Source organism: Haliotis asinina, chromosome 15 (assembly GCF_037392515.1).
Source record: "Haliotis asinina isolate JCU_RB_2024 chromosome 15, JCU_Hal_asi_v2, whole genome shotgun sequence".
Lineage (NCBI taxonomy): Eukaryota > Metazoa > Mollusca > Gastropoda > Lepetellida > Haliotidae > Haliotis > Haliotis asinina.
This window is the reverse complement of record NC_090294.1, coordinates 23,555,927-23,583,926: the sequence shown is the minus strand read 5'-3', so window position 1 is coordinate 23,583,926 and position 28,000 is coordinate 23,555,927. Positions and strand designations below refer to the sequence as shown.

Here is a 28,000-nt window from a genome sequence, read left to right as displayed (position 1 = left end):
TTAATGAGCTATATACCTCATGTGGGTACTCGTCAGCAACAGGGCTGTTCCCACTTTCAGTGTAGGGACGGGGCAGCACCACCTATTTGTCCTGAACCATTAATTAATGTGTCTCACAAATGTGAGGATACCAGCAAGAAAGTTCTCAAACCTCAAAACCTTCTTTTATCACTTTGACCTCACTGTTTTAATTTAATTCCAGATGCAGGTAAGCCAGATTAGGTTTGACCGCACACTCCTAAGAAAAATGGTTTAGTCCCAAGTACACATTGGCTGTAAACTATTTAAGGCGGGACTGACATATAGTTCACTGTCTCTCTCAATGCGAACACAATGAATGGGCTTATACTGATTACTGCACTTGCAATGACGGCGTGGTATGTATATATTTGCACTACGTACATGCATTAGAATGCCGACGCTGCTGTAGCGTTAAGTCGTGTATTAAGTTCTTTTTAGGTTACCTTAAAGTAGGAGGCCAAGCCCTAGAGACTTTAACAATTTTAAGTAAATTGAAAAATTAACTTTGTAAGAATTTCTACTGTCTCCCACATCCAACCCGCCCTTTTTAAATTCCGAATTGAAATAATATTTTTTTTTATTTCAAATTTAGAAATTTCGATTTAACTCACAAGCACACGTATGGTCTTGATAAACAAGCATTTACAATCACAGTTAATCTGGGTTTCGAACCAATAATCCGGACCACGCAAGGCACTTAATTCTGCATAGCGAAAATGCCATTGTAGTAGGTAACTTATAAAGATAAATTTGTAAACAAAAGATGCACCGATTGTGCTTCACCAAAGTCTTAATCTCTCATGTCATCTTTTTGGTTTTTTAGACGTACCTCGTCAGCTGTACTTTTAGTACTTTATCAATCCTTTTATAAAAAGAGTAAGAATGCTATGTTTTTTTTTATAGTTACAGAATGAAATTAGTTAGTATGTATGAGAGTTTGGGGGTATTTAATGTTTCCATACAAAATCTTCATGTTCATCTTTACAAAAATTGGCTGAAGCGTTATGGGTAGCTTAATTGTTAGAGCGTTCGTTAGTCAAGCACAAAATCTGGGTTCGAGGCCATTGCTGGAATTTTGTTAAAAGTGGCATAAAAACACGTTCATTCAGTCAATATATCGGTCAAGGATGAGACCAAAAGCGTGTTTTAGAAACCAATCCCTAAGTAAATAACATATCGCATGGAATTTTTATGCATATCTTATCTTGTTGGAATATACGTGAAAACAAGGCCTCCTGGTGTTTTCTCATAACCGACAAAACTTCTCTGATCATCTGATTTGAAGTTAGTAGCCATTGTCACACAATGCCGCACTCAGCTGTATTCCGATCAATCCGATCACCGACATCATGAGTATCGATGTACGTTATCGGGATACCATGGCATATATGAACCAAGCCAGCGAACCTGGCTACCCGATTCCGTTGGTTGGTCCTTAGCATAGCTTGAAGAGAATCAACTTTAACCCGAAATCTTGACGGAGAGACACTGAACTGACCACGCACGCACGCGCTGCTTTTAGCATTAGTCCAACAATATCACTACGAGATACATCATTAATGGGCCTCATGCAGTATTTCCATGTGGGGAATCGAACTCGGATCTTAGGCGTGACCAGAGAACACTTTAACCATTTGGCCACCCCAGTCCCCCAAATCAAAGATGAGGATACACAAGTTCTAATGCAATTTGATGGTTTACTCCGTATTAATAGCTACGTGGCTCCATCACGGCAAACAAGTCAATGATAGCATGCACAACTAACTACATAGCGCCGGAACTATAATGACAAGCGCATGATAAATAAAATTTTGGGGATATTGGTATTTTTATGATTTCATAAGATTGGCAATAAATTGATCATTACTCATAACTTCAAAATTTACACATATCTCTAACTATTTTTGTCGATATACACTATATGTGCTGTTTGACTAATGAATACAAGGAGTATTCCCAGATCCCGATTATTGCAGGGAACGTTAACAACGCTAGCAATACCATACCGACTATAATCGGTGGTGGGATATGTTTAAGTGAGTGAGTGAGTGAGCGGATGAGTTTAGTTTTACGCCGCACTCAGCAATATAGGGCGGAGGTCTGTAAATATTCAAGTCTGGACCAGACAATCCAGTGATCAACAACATGAGCATCGATCTGAGCAATTGGGAACCGATGACATGTGCCAACCAAGTCAGCGAGCCTGACCACCCGATCCCGTTAGTCGCCTCTTACGACAAGCATAATCGCCTTTTATGGCAAACATGGGTTGCTGAAGGCCTATTCTAATAGTTTAAGGGATGGTGGGTTAGCCCTATGGTTAAAGTGTTTGCTCGTCAGGCCAATTTCGATTCCTTACAAGGGTATATCTGTATAATCTTTTCTGCTGTCACACGACGTGACGTTACTGGGATATTGCCGGTTCTGGTTTGTTCTTTAACTCAATGCTCAGCAATATTCAAGCTATATAGGGTGGTCTGTAAATGATCCAGTCTTGACAAGACAATCCGGTGATCAACAACATCAACATCATTCTACATAACTGGGATACGATGATATGTTTCAACGATGTTCAGCCTCACCACCCGATCCCGTTATTCGGCTCTTACGCCAAGCACGCGTTACTGGAGACTAGTTCTATCCCGAATCTTCAGGGGTGGTGGAACAGTGTCAGATTCATTCATTTGTTTCTAGTGTTGCCGACACTGTCTGTAACAACGACTGTAACTGGAACGGACGCTGCATCAACAGCAAGTGCCAATGTTTTCATGGTTTCTATGGCAACGACTGCAATGGTGATTGTGGATGTGAAGGCCATGGACACTGTGCCAGCGGTAAAGACGTGCCATACATGTCAATTTCACATACCATCGGAAAGATCGCATAGCTGAATATTAAAGTGAAGATTGTGTTCAAATTTATACAATAGTGTTCCATATTCTTTAGTTACTTTTAAACACCGTGAGAGATGCTTTGCCCGTTTTCATAACTAATTTAAGGTGGTTTTCATTTTGTTAATAACGAAATATTCCTCTAATGATCTCTCTCTCTAAATACCCGTTTTTTTAAAATTGTGGTCTTCTCCAAATGTGACATGCATAACTTGGACAAACAACATTAGGATAATAACTCGATTACTTATATTTTCTGGAAGACCTGCTGTCATCATTTATTTGCCATTCACCTACTTTTCACAGTTGTTCTTCCTTTACACAAAACAGAACTTGTTTCAGAGAATAGCCAAGACTTTGCATTCCTTTGCGCTTTTAATTTCAACGCATCTGCATGTTGAAATCGTCATCGGTGTTCAATGAAGAAACTTGGCAATTTCTTTTCTGCTTCATGTGTATCTGTAAATGAAATACTGGAACCATCCCTGGTCGCAACGTTGCATTTATACACAATTTCCAGATGATACGTGCCTTTGTGACGACGGGTGGAAATGGAACCCGGCTCAACGTAGATGTGTATGGGATTGCCAATGCAAGAATGGTATGTGGAACTTTGACACACACGAAACAGTTCCTGCTGAAGGTTTTGGGAATGACTCTGAAATATTTCTTCTTGACACTTTGCCTCCCACGTTCTTCCGAATTTAATACAATATTCCATGATCTGAAAGGTTAAATTAGGATATGATTAAATGAACTCCATGTTTAGAATTTGATGCTGACATGTGGTTTAGTGGAACGTGCAATGTACAATATGAAGTTACGTTGGAATTTGAAAGTTGTATAATGCTCTTCAATGCGAAATATACAGGTACAGAAGCTAGGTTTCTGTGTGGCTGTGTCGGAGCAACAGTTCTTTTGTGGTTCAGTATATGATGTTCATTATTGCACACCAATACCGCAACTACGACTCTCACGAATACTACCAACTTCACAATCTCACGTCTTTTGTTCTATACCGAGCTGGAAATGCTTCAGATGTTAAAACTAATTATAATTAATACACTACCCATTCGGCGTTTCGCAGTCAACATAACGTTTAGGCTTTAACGCAAGTTTACTTCTTTACATAATGCAACCCAAAAAACATTATACCATTAAGATGCAGTGTCGATAACACGTGTTTGTTGTAGGAGAGTCCTGTATTGGTCCCGGGGAATGTGGATGTACCCAGAAATGTAGATATGGCGCCTGTCGTAACGGTCAATGTGTGTGCTGGGAAGGATATAAAGGCGCCGATTGCTCCCATTATGATTCAAGCATGTAAGTTGCTTTTACTCAGAAGTAAAATACACAAAACCGGTATAATACATATACGATTATTCAGATTAAAAGAATCCGTGCACAATATATAATTCAAGATGATACCTGAACAAAGTTATAGGATACTAGACGTTCGGGCAGAACGGTACACGTTGTATAACATCATATGCCGTATCTCTTTGTGCTGAGAACATTCTCGAGAGGCAATTGGGTTTTCGCTTTCATGAAATTCTACAAAAAGATGTGTTTGTTAATAAGATCCCAATATACAGTGAATCCAGTATTTACAGCTCCAGTGACCATGGCGTCAACTGTGGATCATTTGTAGAATATAAAACGTCAAAACAAAACCCAATGTTGACAATCCTGACAAAGGGATTACACTGGATGTTAAGAGCAAAATGGCCGTTAATAATATATCAGTGGGCAAATGGATGACCTCTAAGACCTTCCTTCCATCTAATAGTAGACTAACATGTTACTCAAATATTTCTTTAAAAGACGAAAAGGAAGACTGCAACCAAGAAACTCCAAAAGAACATTACTCAAATTCAAATATAAACCTCAACACAAAGCCCCGTCGTTTGTTCTCTAGAATGATGAACAAGGATGTGGCGGTAGGTATGAACCTAGCTGGAATCAGCTACTATTCCTCTGAGGTGAAGTTCGTGGACATCCACAAGCTCTCCCAGGAGTGGATCACGCAGAGAGATGGTCGACACGACTGGAACACGAATGAACGGGACAAGCTGCACTTGAGGACAGATGGATACCCAACCAGTCTTGAACGTATGTACAACATTTTACACACACAACAGGGGTACATAAGACAGTATGAGTTACACAGCTGATTTTGTTTGTTGGATATATATTACCTGAACGTATACATGGGAATCTGGGTGAGAAAGGATGTCCAAGGTAGAACTCGTTTTGAGTCCCATACTGGGACTTGTACCGAACAAAGAACATTACAGTTTTTACATGTAACATTAAACACTGTGAATTCTGTACAAGGTTGAATATAAAATGTTGTAAACTATTTCCCGACAATGCTTCAAACCTAAGATGTTTATATATTTATTTACATATACATATATATTATTTCTGAATGGCATAATTTGTTTATGTCAGATTTTCAAATTTTTATATCTGTTATCAGCTGGACTGAAACTAGTGCAACTAATGTTCAGAAATTTCGGGCCACATGAAGAAATGGGTAATTTCACTGTTCTCTATGATGGAGAAGGGACTCTGGACTTTGGACTCACCGAACACCATGTTCTGTATGATGGAAAAGGTATTTTTCACAGATGATGATTCATGGCTTTTGTTCGTGTGACACCGGCCCACATACAGAGGAAATGCCTCTATGCATAAAACAGTGATACACAATTTACAATAATATAATACTTACAAGAACTTGCATTTCATTTTACTAGTCTTAACAAAACTGCCTCATTAATTCTCACAAAATGGATCTACATATATTTAGATACTTTTCTAAAAAAACACACATCGTTCGAAATAAGAATCATTTCAGTTACATGTTTAGATTATGACAATATTTTCAACTTCTGTAATTTTATTTTCCCTATAAAATATTAACCGCTGAGTATTTCCATATTGCCCCCATGCATAGTTTCCTCGCCACCCAAGAAATGTATTCTGCAGTCATGCCTCAAGACTTCATAACAACCTCAGAAATTACCATCAAAGTGAAGAGCGTTTCAAACCCTAACCTTTTCTAAACTGTTTTTTTTATTCAAGGTCGCATGGTGGTTAGACTGCCAAATATTCGTTCAGGAGGATTCACCATGACGATTCAAACAACGAATCCCAAGAATCCCCTAAGAAACATACGAGTTCTTATCCCTGGATACGAGTACGTGTATGATCGATTCCCATTTCATCCAGTCTTCTTGGAGAATCTCAAACGATACTCAGAACTCCGTTTTATGGACTTTTTGTCAACCAACGGCCACGAGGTGACTGCCCTTTCTATGTTTTCACATTATAATTCAACTGAAAGTTTAAAAGTTGAAAATAGGTATGGCCATCTGTGTTCTTTTGAATGTAATCGACACAATTGGTAGTCAAGTGATTTGAGACCACAGAATTGTTTTCGTTGGCTTTGGCATAATGAATGGGAGGTAAATGTGTTTTTCGTACGCCTGGGCTGCTCGGTAGCCTAGAGGTTAAAGCCGTCACTATTCACGCACAAGGCACGGGTTCGATTCCACCCATGGGAACTCTACCTAAAGCCCATCCCTGTGTCCTTCGTAGACATACTGTTTGATATTTTTGAAAGCGCATTAAACGTACACACTTGCGTGATTGAACAGTGTCATGCCAAGAACCGAAATGGCTTGCATTTCCTCTATTTAAATGCAATATTTGGCAGCCGGAGCCAACAACATGGGCGGACCGTAATACCCCCGATGCTTACACTCAAGCTGGATCAAGGGGCGGCGCCATCGAGTACATGATACAGCTAGCCAATACACTGGGAGCTAATCCTTGGTTTAACATCCCCCATGCTGCCACCGATGACTATGTCAAGAACTTCGCTCAGCTGGTGAAGCAGAATCTCCGACCAGACCTGAAGGTAATCCACGGCATTTTGCCAGTATTTATATTTGAGTATTGACCTTATTTTGCTTTCTATAAACCCCTCCGAACATCAAAAAGATCTTCAACTATTTAAGTTTTGAAATTCAACGTAAGACATGCATAGATATACGGGAGCTGCAATTTATTGATTCTGACAGTTTTGGGTATCACATATCCTCCCAGGAGGACAATTATTTTACAATACTTGTACCCCTTTCGAGCATACAACCTCTGACAAGTTGGAACTTAAACTCTACCAGTATTAAAAATAAACCATCTACACAATATCAAAATCGATGAATGAATTATTTAAAAAAAAAAAAAAATCCAAGGACTAAATGAAGAGAATCATGATTAGAAGAGTAATGTGAAATGGTGTATTCCAACTTGATCACTCGATTTGAAATGCCCAAACCCGCCAAACTTCTGACTTTTTGTACTATTTGCATTGATATTTTTATGGTATGGCTTGTTTAAGGTTTACTTGGAGTATTCCAACGAAGTATGGAACGGTATATTCAGGCAGAGCAAATACGCAGGCGAACAGGGTATGAAGTTGAACCTTGCCTCTCAGCAGTGGAAGGCAGGTCAGATTTATTACGGTAGGCGAGCAGCTGAGATTGCCGACATCTGGAACCAGGTTTGTTTCTTTGTTTGTTTCTTTGTTTGTTTCTTTCTTCCTTTCAGAGAAACAAATGCTGAATACAACATTAGACTGTGATTTGAGAAACCTCTTTTTGGACCTTGCGGTATCACATACTGTAATGACGCTTTTATTTGTTTGTTGTTTAACACCACACTGAGCAGTATTTTTTACTAAACAATCCGGTCCCTATCTGGTAAAGCATACGCATGTAAATATGAACACTTAATAAATACAGGATGTATTAATTTATTTAATAATAATAACCGTAATCGCATCATCCTTCGTTTATGTCATACACTAACAATGATGTCCACTGCGATGGTCGAGAAAACATTTTTAAAAAATGCAGGAAATAATTCTTGCTCAGAATAACTCGCCGTTCAATACTTTTACAGTCGCGACTTATATCACACTTGGTCTATCTAATTTAGGTGTTTTTTATTTGGACATAAAATAACAATTAAAAATGATAAACCCTCCCTTCAACACACACACTCGAAAAACCACAAACACCCAAAAACATAAAAAGCGTGAATTTGCCATGAATACAATGTTTTGTTCACAATATCATATCGCTCACTAACTTTCCCGATAACATCCTTGGACATCTAACAGCTGGGTCAGTCTCATATATGTGTATAGCTATTTCAAATAATACGCATACGTCAAACAGTATATATTCGTACAGCTGTTTCTAATGTACATTCATGTGCATATTTTCAGGTGTACGGATCTGACAAGGACAAACTGTACCCAATATTTGCATGGCAGACAGGTTACCAGGACTACTATAGAACTGCTGTGGCAGTTCTGGGAGATAAGATAAAGAAGTTCAAGGCCCTTGGTGTCACAGGCTACTTCAGCTGTGATAAGGCTGCAGAAAGACACGTAGGTGCCGAGTCAGACAAAGCATCTAAAAATAAACTCGAATATTCTGTCGTGGAATAATACATTACAAAAGCAGAAATATCATGTGTTATAGTCCCTGAACCATGTTATTTTTGCTGCAGCCTTGAACTTCCTGCAGTGCTAACGCCCGAAGCAAAACAAGTCTAGATTTGCAAACTGTGGCCCAGTTTTCTCGAACCAAACTTAAGTTCTTGCTTTACTTTCAAATGTTCAACTCAACCGCATTTTTTAAAATGAAAAAGCCCCAAAGACTTTAATAATCTATTCCACCATACTCAAATTTCTATGTTTGAGTTTCATATCGATTTCAATTCATTCTGGGAAAGGCATTTTGTCACGGTACTTAAGTCAAAACTCAGACTTCAGTTCGTTTCGAGGAATCGGGACCTGGACTTCCTTTTCAATTAAAAAGGTTTAATTGTTGCAATCAAAATCATATATATTCAGAGACTAATTGCTAGTCTAACTGTATAAATGATAGCGTCAGCCCTTCATCCCTTACGATAACCTATGTATCATTCATGGAGCAGCTTGTCAATAATTGTGGATTAAAGAGGTTTAATTGTTACAATCAAATTAACACATATTCAGAGACTAACTGTATAAATGATAGCGTCAGCCCTTCATCCCTTACGATAACCTATGCATCATTCATGGAGCAGCTTGTCAATAATTGTGGATTAAAGAGGTTTAATTGTTACAATCAAATTAACACATATTCAGAGACTAACTGTATAAATGATAGCGTTAGCCCTCTATCCCTTACAATAACCCATGCATCACTAATGGTGCAGCTTGTCAGTAATTGTGAATGACGGGGACCTAACTGAAAAATATTTACAGTCACACATTCCCTTTAAGGTTTATATGATATAATGATTCATTTATACAACGCCTAGTATCCATCTGACTAGTTGCTCACTTGACGCTGTAAGCAGAATCTTATCATGTCTACTCCGGTTAACCCAAGCTGCCTCTTAGGCGCTAGAAATTTATAGTTACATGACTTTATCTCGCCGGGTACCCATTTTCTGCTGGGTGAACAGAGGAGATTTTAAACAAACTAACTTGCCTAAGGTGTCGGGCAATACTGAAATCCAAGAAACTCACTGGAGTCAAGCTGCCGGACACAGTCACCCATCTCGGGACTTCCGAGCTCGACGTTGCTTACCTTCAACTGATTTGTGACCTGAGCTCTACGCACAGGACCACTCACCACATTGGGTTTCCATTTGGGTGGTTGATCAAATCCAGATATGTTGGCTGGAAAGCATGTTTTGTTGTTTGACGTCACATTCCGCAATAGTCTGTAATTATTGAATCTGAAGTGGATAATCCACGGGCCGTCATCATGAGCACCAGCCTTTGAAATTGGGTATGACGAAGGTCAGGTCAGAGATCCTGACCATCCGATTCCCTAAGTGCTTTTTTAAAGACAAGCATGGGTCGGTGAAGAGCAATTTTTTTAATTTTGGGGAGTGTTCGCAATTGTGTCTGAAGTTGTGCTATGCTGTGTTTCAGGCGAATGAAATCGTGTCCATGTCTATGGCCCAGATTCAGGACCTGTGCAAGAAGGATGTACCTGCCATGGAAGATCGCCTCCATTATTACCTGAACATGTCGAAGGTGAGTGCTTTTAGTTCTATGAGGCTACAGCAACATTCCAGCAATATCAGGTCGGGGGACACCAGAAAGGAGCTTCACACATTGAACCCATGAGGAGAATCGAACCTGGGTCTTCGGCGTGACGAGCGAATGCTTTGACTGCAAGGCTACACCACCGCCCGTCGTATACAACAAACAAAAAGTATGGGAACACCGCAACATTTGATAGTCATATATAAACTTAAAGGTAGTGAAGTCATGTATACTCAAAGGTAAATGCAACTTTTTGTGCTTAATGACACTTTAAACGACATGTTAGGACAAAGCTGAAACAACTCAATCAATATTCGTAGAGTTTGAGTGAAATGAAACATTCTCAAAACAAGGGTTATGAAACACACCAGCACCGGCAAATGCCGACACACAACAGCTTAGTGCATGGAGAGGGTACATGTCCCCTAACTCCTATACCTTAACATTGACTTAAGACAGTCTTAGCGATAGGGTTGTTTTGCACAGAGGCACCCAGTGGCCTGGAACCTGTTCTTCATTCTGTGACTGACGGGGGGAGACGCCTGAAGATGGCGAGGAACTCTTCTTATGGATTCGCCATTATGTAATCATGCAATAGCACTGCCTCTGTCATGGCCGCTTATAGGTTTGCGCTGTGGCATGGTGAAGAAGTTGTGGGCCTTCAATACCGTCTGTAGCTTCTTTTAGAGGAATAGTTGCGACAAGCTGCACAAGCTATGGTGTTTGGGCGTTTTGAATCAGTCATAGTGCTGATGTGTTTCATAACGTTTGATTATCGCTGTTTTTGACAGTGTGCCATTTCACTGATACTCAACGAATAACATGCAATGAAAATATGATAAATATGATTTTTATTGACACATACAGCAGGAGTGTTGACTTGTACGTACGTGACGTAGGTTATACATGCTTCATCAGTAAAGCACATTCTGCATCTGGGTGTGTAATTTTATTACAAGGTTATGGCAGTTGTTTTGACAGGGAACGGGATAAGGTGTCCAGGCGGATTGGTTTGCGTGTTTCAAAACAACAAAAGTCACTACATGCCATTCAAATATTTATACTGAGAAAAAATGAATGACTGCAACAACCATGCGTCACGCCTTGTGCGTGCATGTATTTTTTCGGAAACCCGATGGGGTACAAGCGTCGGAGAAATCATGAAGAGGTTTGAAAGTCGTCGCTACAAACTGGTTGTCTCCAAATTGATGCAGGCTTCCAAGGCAGACCTTGAAAAATATTATGGATCGGTCAAGCAAACTATTCTTCCCTGGCCTTTATCAAGTACATCTGGATCAGTTGTTGCTGTGGTTTGGGAAGGCAAGCATGCAATAAAGATGAGCTGTAAGATGCTCAGCGCCACCAACCCAATCGATTCTAAATCTGAGGAGTGAGTGAGTGAGTGAGTGAGTGAGTGAGTGAGTGCACTCCAGCTATAATATAATAATATTCCAGCCATATGGCGTCGGTCTATAAGTAACCGAGTATCGTCCAGACATCTGAATGATCAACAGCGCAAGCGTCGATTTACGCGATTGGGAGAATGTAAGGTACTATACCAATACAATACTGAAACCATTTTCCTCCTGTACTATGACAGCTCTTCCATTGTTCATTGACCAACGCCTCCGTTAAGGAACACATTTTATGATTTAACAAGTTTTTATTGCAGCAGATGCTAACGTCGCTAAAGAACAAGCACCTATATCAATAAAGATGGCGTCATTTCAGAACGTTTGTTCCTCTTCAGTCAGCTTCCAAATACCACTTAAAGAAGATAATGACATCTGTTGGCAGACTCACGGGGTGCAACTGGTGATGTACGAGGGAGGACCAGGCGTGATGGAGGGTAGTGCCATATCCCACCACGGCCAGAACACACAGGCAGTGACCGACAAGGCAATAGCCTTCAACAAAGACAGCCACATGGAGCAACCAGTGATTGACATCATGAACACATGGTTCAAACTCGTTACTCAGGACCCTGCCAACAAATCACCAGGTAACGTGAGTGGAACTGTATAAACAGGCACACAGATACAGCCTTACGCAGCAACGTATATAAACATATCATAAGATTATACGTTGAACGTTAACGGACCGCAAATGGACAGACTGACTTTGCACACATTATTTGTATGTTACATGACAGTTTACGGGTGCAGGACCAGATGTTTTGCATTCAAATATACGAGTGAGTTTTGTTTTACGGGGCTTCTAGTACCATTCTATCAAAATCACCGAAGGGACACCAGAAATAGGGTTAACACACGGTACCCATATGGGAAATCGATCCCATGTCTTCGGCGTCAAAGTTGAACGCTTTAACCACTAGGCTATCCTACCCCACCGTTCATCAAACATACAAACACAGAATACGACCTACATGGGATGGAACATATACTGAGTATTTTAGTCTGATATCACCGACACCACAAATACCGTACAGATATATCTAAACTGAAACAAATACATACTCAAGATGTACTCACAATTGTACAAATTGACTGTGACCTTAATGTTTCAATTTCATTTATCAGGAGGCCTGTTTAATTATTTCTCCTACACAAGTACCCCCTCAAAGTACGGTAGTTGGGGGATGTTGGAGTACACGGGACAGGATCCCACAACGGTGCCCAAGTTCCGGGCAGTGCAGCGGTTCATCACGCAGCACTACAAGTCCAATCCTCTGGGTCCCAGGTGCAGCTTTGTGAAGGCAGGAGCCCTGGCGTACGGGTGTTTCCAGCAGACCATTGGAGAGTTTAAGTGTGGACAGACTGACAACAATGGTCGGACATGGAGTGTGAGTAGTGGCTGCAGTTGACTCAAAATTTTCAATTTTCAAATCTAATAAAAATTAAAGCACTTAATCATAGAGTGTTAAAACCCTGATTGGGACACTTTTTGACAGATTTCATTTTTGCTGTTATAGGATGTTAAATTCATAACTTCTACATCTTATATAAATCATGGAAGACACAAGTTACAGAGATATATTGTTTCGGGGAAACAAGACGAGAATGTAACGCAGTACCAGCAACTGTTTACATGACAAATATATAGCTACTAAGAACCAGTTTAAAACTGGAAAGTCACCAAAGCATATACCAAAAAGATATGGCCTCTCTTTGTATTTAATTCTTCAGTAATGGACCTGCTAACTGTTTGGAAGTAGAAGAGTGTGACTGGTTGAAGTTTATTAAGGTTTTTAAGTTATTAGCCAAATTTGGAACATTTGAAACAGTCGCGTTTCTAAAAGAATTTAAAAACAAACAAAACAAAAACTAAAGTCATCTGCTAAGTTTTAGGTTAACAAAAGGTAAACTTCACTTTATGTTAGGTTAATAATAGGAAAACGTTCAGTTTATTTCATTTATATGAGTTTTGTCATGTATATATATCACGTTTTGATATTAGTGAACTTTTGTATAGGTCGAAAAAATACATCATTTTGTACTCCAGTTTTATCCAAGTCTTCACCAGACAAAGGGAGAATACTTGGTTCTGGACGGCTACAACCCCAAAACCTTCTCTCTTTATGTACGTCTGACCGACACCATGGGCGCCAACAGCTACCACGTGTACAACACCAGAAACAAGACATGGAACACGTAAGGACATCTATTAATCCATTAAATTGGAGACAATGTCTCTATTCAAAGCTAGGTTGTCAGAATTTATAAGAGCTTAATGACATGTAAATGTAATTCCTTTTTAGGAATAGTTACTGTACACGATAAGGTTACAAACATAAGCTACAGGAAGACAGCAGCTGGGACTGGCTCTCAGAGATGTTATGAAATTCAATGGTATTTCTATCCCAGTGTTTATGTACTGAAACGGAAAATGAATCCGTTCTGATCTTGCTTGCCAGTGAATATGTTCACATTAGATACACACAAATATTTTTTCAGCCTGAATGATGTTAACACAGCATGTTTACTTCCAACAGCAGAAAATAGAATCTCTGCATGATGTAGAAATCCTACTGGTACATGTCGCCTCATGTATCTGGCTGTTTCAATACATGTTAAGTATCTATTCAGTTTGCAGGCGTTTAGGTATTACGAAGAAGAAGCCGCATTTGAACTTTTACCACGACTTCCAAACGGGGTCTATGACAATCTCGATGCGCATGCGCAGTGCGCATGATACACCTGGTGTATACTTCATAATGCCAAGTAAAGTTTTTTCACTACACCCCATCCGTGGTTTGTTTTGTTAATGTTCAGGAACTTCATTTACAGCTTGTTTGTTTGTCTGTTCAAAGCAGCTCTCAGCACTATTACATCGATATGGTGGCAGTCTGTTAATAATCTATATTGATCAGACAGTCCAGTGATCAACATCATGTGCATCGATCTATATTGATCAGACAGTCCAGTGATCAACATCATGTGCATCGATCTATATTGATCAGACAGTCCAGTGATCAACATCATGTGCATCGATCTATATTGATCAGACAGTCCAGTGATCAACATCATGTGCATCGATCAATATTGATCAGACAGTCCAGTGATCAACATCATGTGCATCGATCTATGTAATAGGGATAAACCTATAAGATCACGGGTGCTTTGCAAACAGCCAATGGCTTGCAAGTAATGTACAGCGATTCGCCAGACAACAGAGCGCTAACCTTCAGCCGCTTGCAATCGTAGCAATCGCAGCAATCGCTGGATGGGGTCACTTCGTCCTCAAACCAAAATGGCGGCTTAGGGAAATTTGAATTCGACGACTGAAGAAGAATTGTTCGACTACCTAACTGGTAAAGACAGCTTACATCCCACAGTTAGTATCGTCCTCTTCAGTACGGTCGATCATGTGTTGCATTTTCAGAGTCCTCAGTTAATCGCTGTCTACAGCGTTAACCACTGTCCACTCATTCGGGAAAATACTTTTTGTGTCTTGAACTGTCTGTTATTTTATTCAACTTGTTCACAACAATTCTTCTCCCTGCAAATGAAAACTGAGACATTTACAACTGCTTTCTGTAACCATGGTGACACTGTCTACTACACATTCCACTTCATCAACAGCAACACCTTCATGCTCTACTACGAAAGCGTACTAGCACCACGGTGAAAATGTTTTTAGTCTCATTATCTCCTACGTAGAAGTTAGTATCCCCTACGTAGGAGATATTAAGTCCTACGTAGGAGATATTAAGTCCTACGTAGGACTTACTACTTAGTATCTCATACGTAGGACTTGTTACCACCTACGTAGGACTTAGTATCTCCTACGTAGAACTTATTAGCGCCTACGTAGGACTTAGTATCTCCCACGTAGGTTTAATTATCACCTACGTAGGACATATTATCACCTACGTAGGACTTAGTATCTCCTATGCAGGACTTAGTATCTCCTATGCAGGACTTAGTATCTCCTACGCAGGACTTAGTATCTCCTACGCAGGACTTAGTATCTCCTACACAGGACTTAGTATCTCCTATGCAGGACTTAGTATCTCCTATGCAGGACTTAGTATCTCCTACGCAGGACTTAGTATCTCCTGTAGGGGGTGCTCGTTATATGTTATTATACATTAGTCTGAAATGGTCAACTTAGTTCCCCCAGACACGGAAAACATTTCCTTTTCGACTGTTTCAGTCACTCTTTTAGAGATTACAGACACGTGTTTCATTTTCGTCTACAGTTACGTGTTATATTTACCATTAGCGTCCACTATCATGTGTTTCATTTACTCTACGAGTCTACCGTTTCCTTCACCAGTAGACTTTTGTGTTCAGCTATACTACCCATCAAAAGTTGAGACTCACTAGTGTAAATGTAGCCGCATACCTCAGTCAACTGTCTCTAGTAGAATTTGCAAAATATTCCATACTGTTTAAAGGTACTGTTTACACATGATCTGATGTATAGCAAAACAATTTCGTAACGCTGACAAGATTATTGTCATGGGTTCAACAAATGAAATGATTAAACTCGGTGAAAAATGGCAAATTCTTCTCAAAACTTTACACAAAAACGCAGCAGCTCACATACACGATATTTGCACATGCTTTTCAGCAGTTTGATGAATCCTCCTCGTGCAATTAATCTACATAAGGTTTGCAGTTGTTTCCCCCAAGTTGGTGGAGAAATTCAGCTTCGTTGTAACCATGTATACATATATAACATATAGTGGGCGTTTCAAATGAGTCTAGACTTTTGATGGGTAGTAGAATTGTTGCATATTACTTTCATGTGTTGGACCGACTGTTGTACTTTACTGCCTTCAGTTTGCCCTATTGTTACGCGTTGCAGTTAGTTAACTGTTACATGTTACACTTCGTTACATTTTTCTATAATGTCCTGGATATTTCAGACGCCGTTGCACATTAGTCATAATCTGCGTGCACAGACGTGTCTGTCGGTGGCAATCTCTTCGTACTTATATCCTTATACTTATACAAACAACAATAATGACAATCTTTTGCAATTCCATATTGCTTTACGCCGCTTTCAACACTTTTCCACCAGAGTCAAGTCAGCTTGTAAACAATTACGAAAAAATACACCGCAAACCAGCGTTATATAGGTTCCAACCTAGCCTCATATGAAGACAAGCAAAACTTTCGGAGGACGTGTCATAACGTTAGTGTCATGAATATGCATTGACGTGCATTTCTACTATCTAACGTCCTGCATAACCAAACTCAGTTTCTCAATTTAATAACCACACTTCATAATCCGAACCTTTAAAAGGAAAAATTAAGTCCTACGTAGGAGATACTAAGTCCTACGAAGGACTTACTATTTCCTACGTAGGAGATACTAAGTCCTACGTAGGAGATAATGACACCAACAAAATTTTCACCGTGCCCCTAATACGCTTCCGTACTCTACAGATGTTACGATTGTTAACCTGTAATGAAATACAACTTAAATTCGTAACCAACAAACGATGCCACAACTAAACTGTCCCCTGAGGGTTCGTGTTTGAAAATGCCTTCAATTGATTCTGCTTTTGGTTGAAATATTCGACGAATGTATTAATATATACGTGGAAAAAAGTATCGCCACACCTCACACTTTTTCTCTCAATAAAACTCTTAAATCTACCATATAAGAGTATGAATATAAATCTAAACACCTATCCCAAATGCAACAAATCATTATGCACGTGCTGATGGTAACGAAACACTCGCGTCATGCAAATACAGTTTCAATTGTTATTCACTCCTGTTAGAAAAACACTCCGTATGTATGCTAAACGGCATACCATCGTTATCATTCTATAGGACCACCTCAACTAACGTCACACGACAGATGGCAGGTTATAAGTATTCTCTATACCGGGTTGTCCAGGAGACAAATTGCCGGGAACGTGGATCCTCACCCCTCACCATCAAACGATGTGAACGAACTGTTACTTAAGATTTGTTCGGGTATTTCCCTCTGCACCAAGTCCAATGTTAAAAAGACAATGGCTTCCATATCAGCAATTCAGTCGTAAACCGTAGAAATCGATGCAGCTAAAAGCAAAATTTACACTTATGCATGCATACTAGAACACACACTCTATTGCGGAATATATATCACTGCTGATTAACGTAATGGTCAGAAATTATTGAGAATATTTGGAATATGTTCAATAGGATTTCTAGTATAAACCACCTTTACCCGCCATCAAGTGCTTGGTTTCATTCAAGAGAGACGCCTCCGTTAATCCTTTTCATTAGTTTGTGATGAGCTATGCCCCTTTGTTTACTTGCTAGCAGACGACAAGTAGAACTGAGCTGCATGCAATGGGTTGGCAGAAAAGTCGAGGAATTTCATCACTGATAATGAAACCTGAACAAAAGGAGCAAAGGTTGAACTGGTGCTTACAGCATAGAAATTTTAATGGGACAATGTGATTTTCTCAGATGAAAGGTTTGTGTGGCTGTTTTCTAGTACACTGAAATTCTGGACCAAACAAACTGAAAAAGCTTTGTATCAGCGCCCAAAGTACAGTCCGAAATGTAATGACTGATGTGGCATATCTGTGTTAGGGGCAACGCCCCTCTGTATATTTGAAGGGAATATGAACAATGAGCGGTACACAGATGTTCCCGAGGGACATTTACTTGCATCTCCTCACGTAATTTTCTAGCAGGACTGTTAGAGTGGCTAAGCTATAGCCCTGACCTAAATCCAACAGAAAATGTTTTAGGGACTTATGAAGGAAAGTGTCAGTAAGAAACATCTGATAAATGTTGCCGAAAAGAAAGAAGAGGCGGTCCATATTGGGACAGCATGGATCACGACTTTTTAACTTCTTTGATGAGTGGTATGCCTCGCCGCATTGAAGCCTACTACCACCACCACCACCACTACTACTACTACTACTACTACTACTACTACTACTACTACTACTACTACTACTACTACTACTACTACTACTACCACCACCACCACCACCACCACTACTACTACCACCACCACCACTACTACTACTAGTTCTGGAACGTCGATTTCATTATTTCGAGAACATCCTTGTTTGATTGTTAAAATAAAAGTTAACGATGATTCTATAATTTGAACCCGTTAAACACAAACTTTATTTAGAGAAACTTGTTTCTTTGCTGTCAGTCATGAATAGTGACAGTTGCTTTAATATTCCTTTGCAAGCATAATTTATAACAATACATTTTTGAAAGCAGGACAATTGACAAAAAGGATCATCAAAATCAATTCGTACTTATAAGAAGATATTTCGTTTCAGTTATTAGTGAACGTAATTTATTCAAAACAAACATTTTGTCCTTAATGCGCAAGTAATGCTCTCTACATCAAAAGTCTATCGATCAAATATAGTTGTATAGGAGTTATTAAGGGTTATTAGGCAGGATGTTCGAGAGTACATGTACCGTATTTCCTCTAATAAACGCCCCCGGCGGTCATGTTTTCAACGGACGTCCAGACCCGGCGCTTATTGGAGGCCCGGCGCTTACTTCTTAGAGCACTGCTTCATCCCGGGGCTTTTTACATCCGGCTCTTAATAGAGGGAATACGGTATATAGAATTCCCTGTCTCTGTGATTATTAGTACCAAAAGGCAGTCTCTATCAAAGCAATCATCGGAACCGGTTTATATGCTACATCATTGTACCGTTGTTGTACTGATCAGGGGCCATTTGCATATAGTAACGCATGTGTAGATTAGTTTTCATCGAACAGTTTTCGAGTGTACGTTCATACTTAATTAACACGCGCGCGACACATTGCTGGTGTCATGAACATTGTTGGCAAACAGATCGATTTACAAAATCTTCATTCGCCAATCAAAAGACGTATTGATGGGTTTTGTTCTTCTAAGCAGTCAAAGAAATTGGTATGCTATAAATGCCTATTGTTGCCACTATTCATACACGCGTCATGGCTTGCTATATGTCCAGCATCACCTGATGTGATTATAGGGCGATTGCATACGTCGTTATTAATTATTGATTGTGTTGTTTTGTATCTGTTGGAGCGGAACTTACATAAGCCGTCGGTTTGTTGGGCCAGTCCATATTCACGTTATGTTTATATTTCATGAATAAAATATGTTTCTTAAACAAGATACGTGTTATGATGTGTTAACTGTCCCGAACTAACCAGAATCTGTTCAGATGGAGAAAACGTTATCACCGTAGGCGTTGAAAGATATGCAATAATTGTACATTGTTAAAACATTTCAGAATATTATACTTTAGCAGTGTTTGGTAATGTTAATTTTACAATTTTACGAGACTTATCATGTATAAAATTATTACAGAGCATTTTGCAACTGAACAGTAGAGGCAGAAATATCATTACTAGTAGGAATCGCCAACACATTTCAGTGATTTAGATATGCGATTAAAGGGGATGTGGACTATCGGAACATGTGAGTTATTTTCTGTATTGATTAATCCTATACTGTTATTGGAATATGTAAAATCCTACACAAACCATTATGAAATCTTTAAGGAATCACTATGAGCAAATGTACTCTCTAAAAAGGAGGAAAGGCATAACAAAAAATGGCATTTTGATACAGTCATTGATTGGTACAGAGAAGATTTTACAAAAATGTTTGTGTGATTACTATGGTGTTTTGTCTCCAAACATCAAATCCAAATGCATCCCGTATGACATACTTGTATGTAAAAGCATTGTTTTCAATAGACGCATGTAATGCCACTGAGGGCGTAATGCACATGACCCTTTTATCACATCGTGTTATTGCTGGATGTAAATGGTCGATGACTGTTTTTTGGTTTATTTACTGTGTTAGGGATTTTGTTAGGAATGCATAATGTCATGACTAAGTAGCGCCAACCAGTACATTGCTACAGGTCTCCCCAAATCAGGGCAAACTCAGCTTACAGTTGCACGTCGAATAATTAATAGTAACAGACATAACCTACACTGGAAGGTGTGAGTTAGTGCTGATCCAAGGCAGCCTGACAGCGCAACGCCAATGTGATACAATCTTCGTCTACATCACTTCTCGTTGTATAAACATTCTGTACATGCCAATCTATACTGTTTAAAAGTAAGGGATGTTGGATTTACAAGACTGATGAAATGCAAAGGTGAAATGAAGCCAAGGTGGAAACAAATCATGAAGCCAAGGTGGAGTGAGTGAGTGAGTTAATATTTAACGTCACATCGGCAATATCTCAGCCATATCGTGACGAGAATATTTAATACTAAAATGAGATATGTGTCTATTATAAAACCTGTCAGCGAAGGACAGTAAAACAACTAGGATATCACAGAGTAGAATATAAAACTAGTAACTATACCTAAAACAATTTATCTATACAGTACAATACAATGTAAAAATGGGCTATAGATTACTAACAACTGAAGGTAGATCAACATACTAGGGACCAAGGGGACTTACAGTACTTTTGCTACCTGCATGGACCCTTGCTGGATTTACATCATCCCCTCAGCCGTCAGCAATTTGTGAAATCTAACCATACAATAACAAGACATTTATTCTACGATTAAAAACCTGGAAATTTAGAATTTACTTTGAATGTTTGTGGACTTACCTACCCTCTCAGGAGGACAACAATTTTAGAATACTTCAACCCCCTTTGAGGGTACAGCCACTAACAATTCTAGTTACAAATCTAAACTACCAATAATTAAAATACATCTATTTACAAAACATGTTATTCAAAATTCAACCATAAAATCAATTTCTTTTTTAAAAAAACAATAATTAAATGAGAATTAACGTTTGTAAAAAGATCCTTTACAGTTTTAACATTGAAATATTTATCCCTTGTGATGGAGAATTCGACACAGTCGAGAAGAATATGCTTGACTGTGACTCTCTCATCACAAGGGATACAAATTGGAGGATCTTCACCTTTTAAAAGATATGAATGACTATGGCCAATACGACATCGTCGTAAAATAACTTCTTCAAATCTGGACTGACAACCCAAGTGGGTATAACCAATGTAAGGTTTTATCTCATGTAATTTATTTATACCTACTTGGGTGTCCCACTTCTTTTGCATCAGATCACGGATATAAGATCTAATGCTAGCTTTGTAATCACTGTAAGGAATAAGCAGTGCTGTCACAGATTTGTTGAGTGCTGCCTTAGCAGCAAGGTCAGCCAATGTGTTACCAGAGATTCCTACATGGCTGGGTAACCAACAGAAGACGATGTCGTATTGGCCAGTTGCAAGATCATTATACAATTCAATAATTTCTATTAAAAGTGGATGTTTGCAAGAAATATTTTTAATAGCCTGAAGGCAAGAAAGAGAATCGGAATAGATTATATATTGTTTACGTTTAGGGTGTCTTTGAATATATTTAAGAGCTGTTAATATGGCGTTAGCTTCTGCTGTAAAACTAGAACTATTATCTGGTAATCTAGAAGATATCGTTCTGGATCCAATGACAGTGGCACAAGCCACTGCGCCACCCTCCTTGGAAAAGCCAAGGTGGAAACGGATGATGAAGAGACATTAAGGGAAAATGTGACAAGGATTCCATTCTTTTGGAAATGTTTCATCTGTATGGATATATATTACTTTTTCTCATATGCATTGGTAATGGCTCGTGGTATGCTGGCAAAACTGAATATCCTCTCCCTTTGTAAAATATGTCATATTTGGGATTTCACTTTCTTAGCAAAGTACAAATTGTAGTACTTATTTGGTTGAGTCCCATCCGGGATTCGAACCCGCACCCTCAGAGTTACCTTACAACTCCTACCGTCCACCAAACATCGTCTAGGTCTCTGTGTTGCAATGTGTTATTTCATTCACAGTACTAATACTTGAGCATGTAAAATGTGACCTTATCATTGTGCTTACATCATTTGTATCAATATTATACAAGAATGTCTTTCTTCATGTACACTTGTTAACCACAGTCTTGATAACCTTGCTAGGTTACTTCCCTGCAACAAGATTAGTGTGTCTCAGACGTCGCATCTGCCATACAAATAAAGTGAGAAACGAATCTGACATTACAATGTTTTATCCATTATCTACACGATATGATATCTACATCATTATGTGAAGTTGCCCGGCAGATGGGTAAATCAAAAAGTGTAATTTCACGCCTGTGGGATAAGTACCGTCAAACGGGTGGGGTTGCAACGAGACCTGGGCGTGGTAGACCAAAAACAACGACACCACGACAGGATCGTCTCATTACGTTAATTGCTCTACGCGATAGGTTTAAATCGGCCCCTGCCATCAATAGAGAATTCCGCACACTCACTGGAAGACGTATTTCAACCTCAACCGTTAAAAACCGACTCTATCAAGCTCGTCTGAAAGCAAGACGGCCTTTTAAGGGTGTCACCCTTTCAGCTCACCATAAGCGCCAAAGATTGGCATGGGCTAGGCAGCATCAGGGACGGGCTATGCGCCACTGGCGTTACACCATGTTCTCTGATGAGTCAAGGTTTTGCCTACGATTCACAGATGGCAGAAAACGTTGTTGGCGTCGGAGCGGGGAGCGATATGCCAGAGCAGCAATTCTTGACCATGATCGATATGGAGGTGGTAGTGTCATGGTGTGTGGTGCGATTACACATGACAGACGATCAGATTTGGTCATCATTAACGGAGCCATCAGCGATACGTTGACCAAATATTGCGTCCTGTTGTGGCTCCATTGGCTAGAGTTATCGGCCGAAATTTTGTATTCCAAGATGATAATGCCAGACCACATCGGGCCCGAATTGTCTCCGCTTATCTCCGACAAGAAGGTATCCAGACATTGGACTGGCCCTCTAAGTCCCCAGACCTGTCCCCAATTGAACATCTCTGGGACGTTCTTGGTCGAAGGGTGTACGCCAGGGACCCAGGACCCGCCAACCTGGCCCAGCTTGGTGCAGCTCTCCAAGAGAAATGGCGGGCAATACCATGGGCAACCATCCGGAAATTGATTAACAGCATGCCATCAAGGTGCCGTGAATGTGTTGCCCAACATGGTGGACACACCAGATATTGAACTTGACGCCTAAAAGTGATTTAGTGGATATTTAAAGCAGTTTCAAATTCGCTATTATTTCATTAGTTCCCTTATTTCTTGTCGGTAGTTACATTGATATAATAGGCACATAAAAACCGTTTATGCATACATTTAAAATCTAAATTTATCAAACCTGTGCAGATACATAAAGGATTTAAACTCACAGATCAGTGAGATGTATCTAACATGCATGCACATGCCACGTTCCATGACTTCAGTGGTTTCGTCCATGTGACTTGGTTGTTTGACCCCTGTCCCGTTTGTGGGCTCGTGACGTCATTGTGATTGATTTTTTCATTTAAAATTCTCCCGACTTGTTATGATCTCTCCATTACAGTTTATGTGTACCTTTTAAATTATTATCGTACTTATCAACTGGAATAATATTTTTACAATAGACAGTATATTTATGTGGCTGGTATAGATAAACGCAACACCAAGTTTATGCTCACATAGTTTTTGCTATGTCTCAGTCCATCTCTCTAACGACAACTTCACCAACAGTCATCGAAGGTATTGCACGGGGCAACTGAGGTGTCTGGATTGGCTTCTGAGGATACTGAGCCGCACCACTGTACCAGCGCTAATCCTGTCTTTTTCATGTCGTTCGAGTCTGACCAGATCCTGGTCAGAGAGTACGTTCCAACAAGGACTCTGAGATCTACCGATCAGTCACTGTCCATCGTTCCAAATGTACGTCTCAAGACATATGGACACCGACGTTTTTTCCTATTTGTCAGCTATAGCAAAAAACAATCTCCATGTGTCTCTCAAAGAATCCCCCTCAGCTTCCAGTCTAACCTAAAAACTTACCTGTTCAAGAAGCACTATGACCTGTAAGTGAACTCCAGATGTAAATATTTATATATGTCAGCGCCATGAGCAACCACTTGGTGATTGGATATAGAGCGCCACACAAATGGACGTATTAGTATTATCATCACCCCTTTTAATATTTGCTATTGTTAGATTAATTTGTTCTCTCTTTCATGACGGATGTGTTCATAGCCTTCACCTAAACGCCATTTTATCGAGACTTTCCATTTTCATACGGTGATTAACGTTATAAGCAAAACTGCAAATCTATGTAGGGAATCGGATGTAATTCTCTCATGGTTTAGGAATACATTATAACAACATGTAAATTCCATTCATAACATGACTACTAGGTCAGCTTTTAGGATTCAGCTGTGAAATATGTAGGTGGCAGGCGTGATTAGAATATATCCGCAAGAACATCAGTAGGGAGAAATTAATCAGCCATACACATACAATAGCATTCCTGAACCAAACAATAGCATTCCAGAACCAAACAAAAGACATTCCTACAGGCTCAGCCTTAAAGAATGTAGGTTCATTACATTATGAATGACATTCCATAGGTTCAGTGGGTACAACAAAAGAAATTTCTACAGGCTCAGCCTTAAAGAATGTAGGTTCATTACATTATGAATGGCATTCCATAGGTTCAGTTGTTACAACAAAAGAAATTTCTACAGGCTCAGCCTTAAAGAATGTAGGTTCATTACATTATGAATGGCATTCCATAGGTTCAGTTGTTACAACAAAAGAAATTCCTACAGGCTCAGCCTTAAAGAATGTAGGTTCATTACATTATGAATGACATTCCATAGGTTCAGTTGTTACAACAAAAGAAATTCCTACAGGCTCAGCCTTAAAGAATGTAGGTTCATTACATTATGAATGGCATTCCATAGGTTCAGTTGTTACAACAAAAGAAATTTCTACAGGCTCAAAAGAAATTCCTTAAGGATCGCAAGACATTCCTTAAGGAGCGTAGAGCAGGTCAAAGACATTCCTTAAGGAACGTAGGAGTAACCATAGGGGTGAAACGACATTCCTACAGCTGCCCCTCAGGTATATACAGGTGCGCTAACTCTCAATCCATAAACACGGCATTTGTCTATACACATTCCTTCTATACAAATATCAAATTCTTATAGATTTTCATTGTTTCATGTAAAATATGCAATACAAGTTGTGTTACACTCCATTTAATCATGCTCAATTCAAAATCCGTTTTACATGCGTACAAGAGTCATGTAACGATGCCGTGAAAGGGTTAATCGCACGTATTCACCACATGCGGCAATCTCTCCCGTGTACGCTCAAACACCATGTTTACAAAACGATAAAATGTAGGTCGCCTATCTCGCTTCGCGTTGCATACACAATATTATAATCTCACTCCCGAGTAGTGCATAAAATTCAAACACAAAGTACACTACTCGGACAGTGAGTCGAATTCAAGTCATAATGCTGGTTGTTTCGTCTTGCATACTCATACCTAGACTTGTTTATTAGAACAGTGAGGTAAATTCAGCTTTAATCATTCAGTTTGTTTTACACTCCTAGTCGTGCTTGTTTAACACAGCCAGGTGCATTCACACCTCATGCTGTCATCACATGCTTTCATAACGTATATGATATAGTTCGTTCAACTTTGCCTTGTGCTAAATATACTCACAAGTTGTTCTAGTCTGGTTGTTGCGTAAATAATGACTAAGTTTATTTCAGTTGATGCCTGTATTTGATGTTCGAGGTTGACTAACAGTATTCATAGCAGTATATCACGATTTTTATCAATAAAACATGACTGGTTAAACTTTTTCAAAGCAGGTTAAAAAATAGCATATCACGATTTTTAAATATCACAACTAAAAACGTGACGGACGAATTGTTTTACTTTTATTTATCTATGACTAGTGATGTTTTTTGAAAACATATGATGGGTATATGTCATCAAAATGTTTTGAAATTGCAATAAAGAAGTTAGCACGACTTGTAAATTTTTATTGAAATGATTCATATATGGTTTGCTGCGAAACTGCGTTTTACCAGTTTTGTTTCATGATAAATATGCGAAGTGTAGATGTAAACTTCATTCTGCATCTACTACACTCCATTTACCATTGGCTGAGTTTTATAAGGTTAAGTCAGACGGAGATAAATTTGACTATATGTTTTTGGATAAGTCTTCACAAGAATTTAAACTGTGCGATTTTGATAAAATTGGTTTAAAGGAGGCATTGATTTACTTTTTGGAAGTCCACAATTATTTTTATTTATTATTGAAACCAATTTCAAACACAATAAGTAAGTCATTTCTCCAATTTACTCTTTGTCCTGACGACGAGTTTCCCGCTCTGTTTGAGGGAGACCTCCACCAGGGTATACATGTATTAAGAATAAGATTAACTGCAGAAGACAAAATATTTTATTTTACGCATTGTGAAGTCAACGGAATTTGGACAAAGATTATTAGAGGAAATGCAGAGCGAGAGATCCAACGAACGAACCGATATTTTCCATGAAGGTAAGTTAATTATCGTTTTTAATCATACATGCAGAAATGTATCACTTGTCTAACAAGAATATTCTGGTTCATGCTCTATGTCATGGAATTGTACTGCATAAATAAATAAATATAGTTCAACACCCTTAAGTGTGGCGGCAAACTTTGTCCTCACGTTTAAAACATATTACTCAAAGTAAAGCAAATAATAAATAAAACTTACATAAAGTCGAACAAAAGAGTGTTTGCATACACACTCCGCTGTTGTCATGTCAGAGATGCTTTCTTGTTTTTGTTTTTTTTGGTTTTTTTTTTGGTTTTTTTTTTGGTAATAATTTCAGTGTTCGTCTTTCCAGTTTCACTGAACAATCGGTCTTTAAACACAATTTTTCACATCACTTTTCAGGATAGGTTTCACATTCACAGAGTGATTAGTACAATATTTCCTTTGGAATATATCAACAGTTTTTTCCCTTATAAATCACGAAAAGTCCTTCTTTCATGAGAAAGTATCATTTACTTAGCATCCCCACACTTTTGTAATCATGTCAGGTTTAAACATCAGTTATAATCTACATATACAGTGAGGTTTCTGGCACCATGTATGAGTTATGCAAACATACTGATCAAATATCGTGATGCTTTCAGGGTCACAGGTAGCACGAACTTTTTATTCTAAGTAGGTAACGTAGTTTTACGAATCCTTTCAGTGGAAATCACTCAGATGTCAACTAGTGAAAAAAACATAATACATCTCACGCTATATATGCTGTAACGTTCATCGCACACCGACCTCTACCCAGCGCATTTTATACCAACCGATAAACTATAAATGTATCGCAAGTTTTCGTCGTATTGTCGGACACGTGTAAGCGTTATACAACAAATATCACGACTATCACGACTTTGTTAAAAATGTTACGAACAGGATTTTGCAATGCCAATAGGTTTAGTATATAAGACAAAAAACATCCATGCATTATAAGCGTTGTGTCTGTTCTGTTGATTTCACCTGTAACATTTGGCTTTGAGATTATTTATTTTTTATGCTAAGCATCAAATTTCTCTTTCTGAACATACCATTCCATTTATATTTTAAATCAAATTAGAAATTATCAACACTGTCTTATCTTTTCCCTGTTCATACATCCATTATTTTGTATGAAAC

The 28,000-nt window shown here is 39.0% G+C and overlaps 1 protein-coding gene across 1 annotated transcript; it reads left to right on the top strand.

Annotated features, from left to right (window-relative positions):
- The first annotated feature begins 282 nt into the window (after positions 1–282).
- LOC137264879 (uncharacterized) lies at positions 283–14,243 on the top strand. The gene is made up of 15 exons (XM_067800227.1): positions 283–377; positions 2,716–2,855; positions 3,433–3,513; positions 4,106–4,235; positions 4,831–5,024; positions 5,395–5,532; positions 6,003–6,220; positions 6,637–6,840; positions 7,324–7,485; positions 8,215–8,379; positions 9,922–10,026; positions 11,836–12,040; positions 12,579–12,841; positions 13,501–13,649; positions 14,085–14,243. The coding sequence occupies exons 1-15, from the start codon at positions 334–336 to the stop codon at positions 14,188–14,190; spliced, it is 2,304 nt and encodes a 767-aa protein (XP_067656328.1). The 5' UTR covers positions 283–333; the 3' UTR covers positions 14,191–14,243.
- Positions 14,244–28,000: the final 13,757 nt, after the last annotated feature.